At 38.6% G+C, this 12,056-nt stretch overlaps 1 protein-coding gene across 8 annotated transcripts in view; it reads right to left on the reverse strand.

Annotated features, from left to right (window-relative positions):
* The window catches only part of LOC139753651 (glutathione S-transferase 3, mitochondrial-like), a 34,019-nt gene extending 25,998 nt beyond the window's left edge, over nt 1–8,021 (reverse strand). The window contains exons 1-2 of one of the 8 annotated variants that reach the window (XM_071670266.1): nt 7,754–8,021; nt 4,345–4,405 (exon numbers count right to left, since the gene is read on the reverse strand). Coding sequence is in view for 1 of the 8 variants with exons in the window: in XM_071670270.1 (XP_071526371.1) it covers nt 7,541–7,544 (4 nt within the window). In the remaining 7 variants the exon portion in view is untranslated. Of the gene's footprint in view, nt 1–4,244; nt 4,406–7,540; nt 7,713–7,753 lie in introns of those variants that run through there. The other 7 variants (XM_071670265.1, XM_071670268.1, XM_071670271.1 and 4 more) reach the window with 7 other exon arrangements.
* Between the last annotated feature and the right edge of the window lie 4,035 nt (nt 8,022–12,056).

A 12,056-nucleotide genomic window follows, 5' to 3' on the forward strand; every position in this document is an offset into this window, starting at 1 on the left:
AATTACACAAACAAGTACACACAATCCATATACTGCACAAATAGATAATCAAAGCCCATTGGCTTTAGCTGAAGGTATATATACTGTACAGTAAGTGCACATTAATTCATCTAATATATAACCCTGTGTCCCATTTCATGGGGCTCCAGCAGCTTCAAAGCTGTGTAAAAATCAGTAACACAGTGAGTTAAGGCTGTGTAAAAATCAGTTACACGATGAGAAGTTCTTTGGTGAAATTGTGCTCTTTTTCAATGATGATACAAGCTTATAGCAAGTTTAAGTCCAGTAACAATCAAACAGTCCATGCATGCCTTTCACCCTCCTGCATGTCCCGGTCCCAATCGCTTAAAATCTTTATCACTCCATCCTTCTACCTCCAGTTTGGTCTCCCCATTCTCCTTGCTCCCTCCACTCCTGACACATTTATACTCTTTGTCAACCTTTCCTCCCTCATTCTATCAATATGTCCAAACCGTTTCAGCACACCATCTACCACTCTCTCAACCACAGTCTTTTTATCACCACACATCTCTTTTTACCCTTACGTTACTTACTTGATCAAACTACCTCACATCATGTCCCCGGATATTCAGTATCAAACACATCCACCCTCCTCCTCACAGCCTTATCTATAGTCCATGTCTCTCATCCATATAATATTCTTTGAATTGAGAAAATTGGAGCAAGTTGTGTTTTAGATATCTGGGACTGGACAAGGCAGCAAATGGAACCATGGAAGCAGAAGTGAGTCATATGATGGGAAAGGGGGCGAAGGTTCTGCGAATACAGAAGATTAATTAGAAAGCATGAACATTATCTGGGAGGGCAAAAATGGGCACATCTGAAGGAATAGTATTCCCAACATTAGTATATGGATGTGAGGCATGGGCTATAAATAAGGCTGTGAGGAGGAGGGTGGATCTGTTGAAAATGAAATGTTTCAGGACAATATGTGGTATGAGGTGATTTGGTCAAGTAAGTAATGAAAGAATAAGAAAGATGTGTGGTAATAAAAAGAATGTAGTTGAGAGAGCAGAAGAGGCTAAGCTGAAATAGTTTGGACATATGAAGAGAATGAGTGAGGAGAGGTTGGCAAAAAGCATCAGAAGAGATGGAGGGATGGAGTGAAAATGGAGTGAAAAAGATTTTGAGCAATTGGGCCTGAACATGCAGGAGGATCAAAGGCATGCATGGGATAGAGAGAACTGGAATGATGTGGTATACTGGGGTTGACATGCTGTCAATGTACAGAACCAGAGCGTGTGAAACATCCAAGGTGAACCACGGAAAGGTATGTGTGGCCTAATTTGGATAGGGAGCTGTGGCTTTGGTGCATTACACATGACAGAAAAAAGATGGATGTGAGCAGATGTAGCTCTACTTTGTTCCTGGTGTAACCTTACTAATGCAATGAAATGGCAGTCAAGTATAATTTTTTTTCCACATATACATGCCATTTCCCACCTGAGTGAGGTAGCATCAAGAAAAGATGACAAGCCTTCGAGGGTTAAATCCTCACTTTGGCTCCTTGCTCTTTTCTTTCTTTAGGAAAGTAACCCAGGAAGGGAGGGTTTCCAGCCACCCGCTCCCACCCCTAAATCACTTTCTATGACATATTCATTTTATCTATCTATAAATATCCTATGAGCCCTTTCTGAAATGGTCCTATTAAAACTCCACAGTCCCTTTTCCAAGGGCTCCAAGACTGTTCTAAATTCATTAGAAGGGACAGGATGGACTCATTTGAAGCAAGAAGTTCTATGAAGAGACTTTCCAGTCCTCTGTTTCATCAACAAAATATCACCACAAAATATCCTAAAAGGTGGATATGGTCAGCTTCACAGGAGCTTCAAAGGAGCTTCACAGAAGAGATTCCTATGGTAGGAAAGTATGTGGTCTACCTATTGATCAATATGTTGCCCCCCCTCCAAAACTAATAACAATAATAATAATAATAAAAATAGGTAACATTTCATAATGGATTATTTCATTTATGTATGAAAAACAATCAAATTTTAGACTAAAAATGAGAGTAGAGGCCTGTTATTAGATCATAAAAGGAATATACACATCTATTCTTAAAAAAATAAGTGTGTCATGGATAATAGATAATCCTGCATCACTTTTTGAAAATAATTTTACTCTAATAGTATGAATGAGGATGAAGTCAAATACTTGCATTTTGCCAATGCATACTTCGAACGGCCAAGACAGCCTTCAAAGCGAATATGTAAATGACTCTTGAATTTTGATGAACATCTACTATAGGAAACTAATGATACAAAGCAACTTTAACATAATGGTAATGCTACTTATACTTTCAAAAGCAAATATGTCTAACAGCCAATGACGAAAACTGCTCTCTCACAATTTGTCTTCCATGATTTTTCATGAATTTGTCTTCCATGATTTTTCATGATAGTATCAATATTCAGTAGTGTTAATAACTGACTGAGATGGTAGTTAAGATCCTCAGGTATGTTCCCCGGACCTGCTGGAAGATGGAGAAACCTGTTATGGCAAAGCTAAAAAAAAATGGCATTTGAAAAAAAAAAGCCTGTTATCTCATACAAAGGTAATCTAATGCGATGCAACTTAACAGGCTATGATCACCCATAAAAGCACTACTCTGAGGTAGGTACTTTTCCTCCCACTGATAAACCTATTCTTTGGCCACAATCCTCATACTTCAGACCACTTACTGATGTAAACACATCAGCAAATTCCACAAAATCATTCATAAACAATTCTTTGCTTTTATCTTCCATTCTTTTGACTCTGATTTTCTTTTAATCACAACTACCTTTTACTAAGTTGTGATTTATGGAAACCATGGTATTTTTCACAAATTCTTCATTCAAACAGAGAGTGGCAACTCCTTTAGTTACAGACTGTCAAAACAACAGCCACAAATCATCTTATAGTCTATGTATTGCTGTTGGGTTAATGACATTTCAAAGTATACAAACAGTCTCTGGGTGATATGTTTAAAGCAGATTCTGTGTGCTATCCTGTTCTGAATCCATGAAGAAGTGACATGATGTAGAGAGGAAGATACAGAGAACACAGCTTAAATTCAATAACAGTAAAGATAAATTGTGTTAATGATACTACACACAGAGAAAGGACTCCACCTGCATTTCGTTACACTGTGAGTGAAAAGTTACCTTTAGCAAGCTTGTATCATCAACAAACAAATAGTAGTACTTCTCACACCAAAGGAGTCCACCCTTTTCCTGCTTCTGACTGGAGCACAGCCTTGCAGCTGCAAGAGCCCTTAAAGGGGTCCTTATGTTGGATAATAAATTACACCATGACAGGTAAATGTAGAGGACCCACCTTCTATGTACCAGTAGTAATGATAATTGCATTACTGATGACATACATAAAGTTAAAGGTTACAGGAGAAATACAGAAAATGTATTTCTAATCCCTTACATCATATGGAAAAAAACCTTATTCTAGATTATATAAAAATCAATAACCTCTCCTTTTACCCACAGCAATACCAGATATGTTAAATGTAAACAGGGAGAAATGGGCATTTCATATTTTACACCATACCTCTAATCTCAACATTAAGACAAATTATCTTAAAAAAAGGAAAAGTGAGTAATTTTCCCTGTCATCATTGAAAGAAAACACCAAAATAATTAACATGCTCAACCTGAACACCAAGATCAATGAAAATATGCATGTTGTATTCACAAAGCATTCCTCCACATCAAAATCTCTTCAGTTCCTAATTTATAGGTTTTACAACAGCATCTTACAATTAAATTTCATGTAAACTGCATATGAAAAACAATGTGTGAGTGTAAAGCTAAAAGACCTCCATCTAACAAACTAAGATATTCAACAATAAAAAATTTACAAACAAAATCAATCAAATGAATAAAATCTATATGTGCAACAACGAAGGATATACATATAAAGCATTAAGTGAAAAAACTAAACCTTTGGGAAAATAGGCATAAACTTATCACAGTTGACTAGTTATGTAATTAGCCATGATCATCTGATGTCAAAAGAGACAGTAATAGGGTACAGTGATTTAACAAAATCATGAAATGAGTACAAGCCAATCATTATTGAAATTTTCTTTTGTAACCAAAAACACTAATCTAAACACATAAAAATCATTCACAAAAGGTAAAACAAAAGTAATTGAATGGATCAGATTTTTGCAACCAATGGTTTTGATAAACTATTAAACAGGCAGAACATAAGTATATACAGCCTACCTATCTACTCATCTGCAGTCTCTTCAATTATACCTTTATGTTCTGTATGTTGTTTCTCATATTCCCATCAAGGTGTTGCATGTATATATTATCTACACACCTTGCTTAGTGGGTCTCCATACATTCTAGCACCAGAGATCCAACAGCAAATTTCCTTTGTGCTGTGAAGAATAACAAACATAATGAATAAACACATCAAAGCCACAGCAAGGCATTGACGGAGAGACAAACTTTAAGGTCAAAGGTTACCAATTCATAGGTCTGAGAAGGCATGGAGTAAAAAATAAATTTGGGTATTACCGGTATATTCAGTGAGATGAATATTAATTTCATGCATATATAAATCAAAACATTTTTTTTACATTCTATTTCATTAATCAGTAACCTACAAAAGACAGCTTAAATTTTGTTTTCATCCCTTCTCACTGTGTAAGCCCCCAAATTTCAACATCATTTTTTTTTCTAGAAAGAATTAGCAACTATCCATGGATGATTATATGTGATTTCACTTTTCAGCACTGATCAATCTCTGTTATTAGATATCTAAAACCAGATCTTTTCCTTCACTTCATTAAGTCAAGAAAATTTTCCATTGTAACTGCTCTTCAATCAAACATCAAAAGTACGTCAAGAAAGCTTATATTCATGATGGAATTAGCATAAAATGTTTTCCAATCTGAGGCAAAAATAAGCTCTTAAAGTTCCTGTGGTTCTTTGAGTCTATAAGCAATTTTTTTTTTGTTAGTTTAGGTATCTGGGGTTCAAATCAATAATGCAAACAATGGTTATTATTATTATTATTATTTTGCTTTGTCGCTGTCTCCCGCGTTTGTGAGGTAGCGCAAGGAAACAGACGAAAGAAATGGCCCAACCCACCCCCATACACATGTATATACATACACGTCCACACACGCAAATATACATACCTATACATCTCAATGTACACATACATATACACACACAGACACACACATATATACCCATGCACACAATTCACACTGTCTGCCTTTATTCATTCCCATCGCCACCTCGCCACACATGGAATACCATCCCCCTCCCCCTCATGTGAGCGAGGTAGCGCTAGGAAAGGACAACAAAGGCCCCATTCGTTCACACTCAGTCTCTAGCTGTCATGCAATAATGCCCGAAACCACAGCTCCTTTTCCACATCCAGGCCCCACACAACTTTCCATGGTTTATCCCAGACGCTTCACATGCCCTGATTCAATCCACTGACAGCACGTCAACCCCGGTATACCACATCGATCCAATTCACTCTGTTCCTTGCCCGCCTTTCACCCTCCTGCATGTTCAGGCCCCGATCACTCAAAATCTTTTTCACTCCATCTTTCCACCTCCAATTTGGTCTCCCACTTCTCCTCGTTCCCTCCACCTCCGACACACATATCCTCTTGGTCAATCTTTCCTCACTCATTCTCTCCATGTGCCCAAACCATTTCAAAACACCCTCTTCTGCTCTCTCAACCACACTCTTTTTATTTCCACACATCTCTCTTACCCTTACATTAATTACTCGATCAAACCACCTCACACCACACACTGTCCTCAAACATCTCATTTCCAGCACATCCACCCTCCTGCGCACAACTCTATCCATAGCCCACGCCTCGCAACCATACAACATTGTTGGAACCACTATTCCTTCAAACATACCTAATTTAAAAGAGGTATTAGAATTAGAATACCTTTTGCATGAATGTGAACCAAATCAACTAAGTTAATCTAAATGGTTACTTTAGTTACAGTAAGCATATTTTGAATGATATTGCTTTAATCACATCAAGGACAGCCCTTGATTAAAAACAAAGGTAAAGACACTGAGCAATATAAGGAAAGAACAGTTATTGAGTTTCTGAGGAAACAGAAAGCTTGGGTTTTAGAAATGGACAGGACATAGCTCACAGGTAAAACAGAAGATAAAGATTTCCATAGAAGATGAAAGAAATGGACAATGTGATAACCAACCTTCAGTTGAGTTGCCAATAGCCACATAGTAACTGAGTTAAGAGTATTCCAGATATTTTCAATTTCTTGTTTTATGTCGTAACTAAAAATGTCATATTTTTCAAAGCTGTGATAATATCTATCTGGTTTCATGATACCAATAAGCAGATGTGAAAATCTTGTACCTTCTCTAGTCCTAGTGTATCATCCTGACAAAGTGTGGTACAAAAAAAATACATGGGGACAACTCCATGAATTTCATACAATCTTTGTAAGAACAGCCTTTTATCTTATATTTTCTTTTTTCTTTTTTTTTTGATAACGTTTTAGTTACTTCAGGGACCCCATCTTATTAACTGTTAACAAGATATATAAAGACTGCACATAAAATGGAAAATAGGATTAGGACCAGGCAGAATGTGTCGGTCTTTTTCTATACTATGATAATTTTGATACCAGGGAGGGCTATGAAGACTAGGAAAAAGGTGAGGTTACCATTAAACTATCTGAAACACTTTTAGGAATCATAAGAACCTATAAAACTTCAACCAGCTTCTCCTTGCAGCCAAGAATGAAATCAATTTTCAGTTTTATAGTCAATGCATATCAAATCTTTTTCCTACTATTGTCACAAAAAGGAAGAGTGTATGCTTAAACTGCTTGTGACAGGTTTTCAAGGTAGCAAACACACAAAACTGCAACTACATATTAAGGAGACAATAGCAATGATTTTCAAAAACGTTACATGAAAAAGGGTAAATTTTTGTTGATTAGAAAATTAGGTGGGGTATTTATCAATATTTACTGGCTCTGTTTCACATGGTTTCATATCACTTTACCAGTCATATTCCCTGACTCCAGTCCTCATTACTATCATTATTTTTAAGGGTAAGATATATATTAATGAGATCCTTACCACTCTGCAGTTAATTAGGTAACATGCTTACATTATCACTTTTTACCAAACAATTTCCCTCAGCTCCAAAACTGCCCATTCTAGCTGGCTTAATCAAATGCAGATAAAAGTTTCATAAAATGGTGATAAAACTACATTAAATCTTCTGACATATCAATCCTTTATGATGTAAGTTTAGTTGAAATATACAAATGAAACGTAAAATTTTATTGCATAGATGCTGAATTTGGTAAAGTGCTTAACAAGCGTTTATTTCCCGACTTATAATGATGAAAATCACAATTAATGATCAGCACCGAAGTTGTAAACATACAGAATCTATTTTCAAGTAAGTCTTCATATTGTCAATATGTAACCATGTATCGTTAACCAGTACAGTTACACAGGATTCCAACCTTTTGTTCCTAATACATACACATTCAGACTGTCACTGTGACACAGGGTGGCAGGTGTCAGCAGACGTTGCCTGGAGTGTGTGTGACGTGCCTCACCACACACCGGTCTCCAACACCAAGTGAACGTTTTCCCAAGCACAAGTTTTGCTTGCGGCCTCTCACATTATGTCTCAAAATGATAAATGCAACAAAAGAACAAATCTATCATTCGCTGACAGAGACGGACAACTTACAATTCAGGTCAACTGTGACAGAAGATAGTAGTAATGGTTACAGTCTCCAGGCGAGACACAGGCGACCACTGCGCAGGAATTCCTACTGTGACACCATCACTGGCGTTGAGAAAATACCCATCAGTCAGAAAATAATACTCATTTTTAGATCTCATGATAACGAACTAACAAATAAAGTTAGAGGTGAAATGTATAGAATTAAGAAGACCAACATTTTGTGCATTGTGCCGATTCGTAGTTACTATTTATTTACAAAATCAACTTTGTTTACACTAATGGAGAACTTCGATCGTGTATCCGAATCCGGATTTACGTTTGGTCAAACGTCAGGGTTATATATCACTGGTCAAACTTCAGGAGTTACATATCACTTTAGTCAAACTTCAGGAGTTACATATCATTTACGTCAAAACTTTTAGGGTCATATAATGTGTCCGCACTTCAAGAGCTATTCGTTACTTTGGTCAAACATCAAGGCTTCTTTATTACTTTGGTCAAACTTTAAGGGCCATATATCAAAGTGTTCAAACCTTAAGATACTATTTTGGTCGAACCTCAAGAGTTATATATCATTTTGGTCAAGTCTTATGGGTCATATGTTATATCGGTGTAAACGTTAGGCGGTATGTCATTTCAGAAACTCCAAGGGTTTGAAAGCAGAACATGTAAGGGCCTAATACTACTTGATCTGTCAAAAGGTTCAAATGTGGGTTTACCCTGTCATTTACATTCAAGAAGGACTTACACATACCAAAATCTGCTATGAATGTCGTTGATGAGTCGTTTTAATGTTACAGAAATCACTCAAAGCGGTGCTTATGAAAAATTTAGAATAGTAATCCAGAAACATAAATCACTATCGTACTTCATGAAAAATCATAGAAATGTAATTCACAAATTCGCATTATTATTGTTATTATTATTATTATTATTATTATTATTATTATCATTATTATTATTATTATTATTAATATCATTATCATAATTATTTCTGTTAGAGTCTCTAGTCTCGGTCAAAAGTCCACAAGGCCGGGCCTTAATTGATATGTAGAAAGGCAAGTGAAAAGAAAAAAAAAGAGACGAGGGAAAGTATCTACGAATTCTGAGGAAAGTGAAAAACCTGACTTTTGAAATATGCCAGGACATAGTTGTTGGGAAAAGATATCAGAGTGTAGAGAGCCAGAGCACAACTATCAACTCACACACTGTAATAAAAATGAAATGAAATGTAAATGATGACATGACATGACATGCGATTAGGCTATACTGTAGTGTTGTTTGCATGACACTGACATCAAGATAGCTGGCACTTATGTCCTCTGCCTGACACCATTATCTTTCTACTTGACGATGACATCCTTCTACCAGACACTGACCCCTGTACCTGACACTGGCGTCATTTTACCTGACAATGATATCTCTTTACGTCACAATGACAGTCTTCGCTCCTTGAGACTAACGTCTCACGAGAGACCAAAAACGTACTAAAAGGAGAACCTGGTGTAAGCCATATCAGGACTTGCTATGAATCATCAAGGCTTGCTATAAGCCATCAGAACCTGCTGTAAGCCATCGAGACCTGCTATAAACCATCAGAGCCTGCTGTAAGCCATCAGGACCTGCTATAGGTCATCAGGACCTGCTATAGGCCATCAGAACCTGCTATAAGCCATCAGGACCTGCTATAAGCCATCAGAACCTGATGTAAGCCATCAGGGACTACTATAAGCCATCAGGGCCTGCTATAAAACATTAGAACATGATATAAGCCATCAGGGCCTGCTATAAGCCATCGGGACCTGCTATAAGTCATCAGGACCTGCTATAAGTCATCAGGACCTGCTATAAGTCATCAGGACCTGCTATTAGCCATTAACACCTGCTATAAGCCATCAGGACCTGCTATAAGCCATTAAGACCTGCTATAAGCCATCCGAACCTGCTATAAGCCATCAGGACTTGCTGTGAATCATCAGGACCTGCTATAAGCCATCAGGACCTGCTGCAAGTCATCAGGACTTGTTATAAGCCATTGGGACTTGCTATAAGCCATAAGGACTCGCTGTGAACAATCAGGACCTGGTATAAACAATCAGGTGCTGCTGTACTCTGACACATCGTACTCTGGATCAGTTTAGAAATGTTTGCCATCACCTGACTGGACTATACACGTATCATCACAGTAATCCCGGCTGCTTAGGGTGAAATGTCTTATGTGATGCGAAAAATAAATGATGAAGTGTTTAGGTTTCAGTGAGGTTGATGAATACCTGAAGCACTCACACCGCTGGGCACCCATCACAGCTTTGCCTGGCCTCCTGCCTGACCACCACCACACTGGCCTCCTGCCTGACCACCACCACACTGGCCTCCTGGCTCAATGATCATCACTCTATGGAGTGACGATGTTTTTCATGTGAGCGTGATATTACTGCCATGTGGGGACGAGAACATTCTCAAACCATAGGTGGATCTGTGACGAACAACAGCACAGACTGTCTCTAGAAAACTGGAAAATATGAAACTCAAGATGAACGTCTTTACTACGTTCAAAAATACGTCCACCTTCCGCTCTGTTGATGAAGTATACAGACCCATTATGGCTAGGTTCTAGATGACAGATTCCCAGTATAACCCCAAACATGACCCTAATAACTCTTAATGATGGTTATCAAACTCAAGGACTGGTAACATGAACTGCTCTTCCACTACTTGGAACGAGGATCATTTCTGTTGCAACTAACGAGTCAGAGTTCTGATTTGTGCCTTTCAGATTTGAAGGATATTATCCTTCGTCACTACATGTGTCCCATATCATACGCCATTGTTATCTACCGTATACCACCATTTACATCGTCCACCAGCTTAACCCTAAAGCTTGGGTGTACACCAAAAGCTTACCATACATCAGTCCTACATATTGTACACCAGCCTTCTATGCTATACACCACTAGTTTACATCGTGCTCCACTACTACATAACGAACACCACAACTTCATATTGCACAATGTTGCTTTCTACCGTGCAGTGCTGTGTTATACGGTGCATCACTGTGTACCCTGTACCGTGCAGTGCTGTGTTATACGGTGCATTATTGTGTACCCTGTACCGTGCAGTGCTGTGTTATACGGTGCATCATTGTGTACCCTGTACCATCACTGCTCTCAGCCCAGCCATCCGTCATCAGACGCCACCATTTCCGTCATCATGTGTCGTGTGTGCTGGTGTGGTTCACCTCACTCTAGGAGGCCATCAGGTCTGTCCGTGTGTGTGTGTGGCCACGGATCTCGTTGTTAACTCAGTTTTCGGTAAATTAACGCCCACTTTAGCGTGGTTTCCTGGTCATGTGACGGTCTTCATATCTCTAAAATTTTCTCAGGTATTTTTAGGATATGATATGATGGTCTCCACCCCCCTTTACTGAACGAATCATTCTGATTAAGTATAAGTTGCTAACCTCTGGTCTTCTCACTAACATTTATGCGAAAAAATAATGGTACGGGTAAACAAACATTTCAGCTATAACGTACAATACCAGATTGACACAGCCAGATGTAGGATGGGAAAATACGGTAAAGATAACGTGTGGAGCGAGTCTGCCCGCGGTCCTCCCTTGTGTACATGTGAGTGACTACATCCATCTTCACCCGGTCATGCATGCCTCACCCTCCTCGCTGTACTGTACCATCAACACACGTCCACACCAGAGTGTTGCCTCTCCTGGATAACAATGTTGCCTCCCTTCCAGATCAGAGTTTTGCTTGGTTCCCACAAAATGGTGGCTCTGATGGCATGACGAAGTCTATATCGTACATTCTGAACAAGAAGAAAATACTGAGGGGGGGGTGTAACCCCCCACCCCCCACCCATATCAAAATAGAGTTTTCATTGGGTAATTCTTCTGAGTTGTTGGTAGATACTTTGTTGAGAAATTATGTACGACAATGAACTATTTCCTGAATCCTGAATTATAATCATGTTGATGATGCCTGAAAAGGTGGTAACTATGTAATAGTTGGATGATAACAAGACCACAGAGACATATGTGTCAGGCACTGATACCTCATCCCCCCCCCCCCCCACACACACACAGACAAACACACACACACATACACAAGCTTGGCCCGTAGTATAGCTCTGTATTGACGTTCACAAATACACCAGTCTGTCAGATGTGTGAAGGTGATCGAGAGCGTGTCCACCATTAATCTATTGCGATTTTTCCCTCCTCTGAGTTTGTTATGGACGTGGGACGACTGTATACTGAGTTCCTATGCTCTCAAACCCTTGCCTACAGCTTCGC

This window comes from Panulirus ornatus, chromosome 15 (assembly GCF_036320965.1).
Source record: "Panulirus ornatus isolate Po-2019 chromosome 15, ASM3632096v1, whole genome shotgun sequence".
In the NCBI taxonomy this organism is placed as follows: Eukaryota; Metazoa; Arthropoda; class Malacostraca; order Decapoda; family Palinuridae; genus Panulirus; species Panulirus ornatus.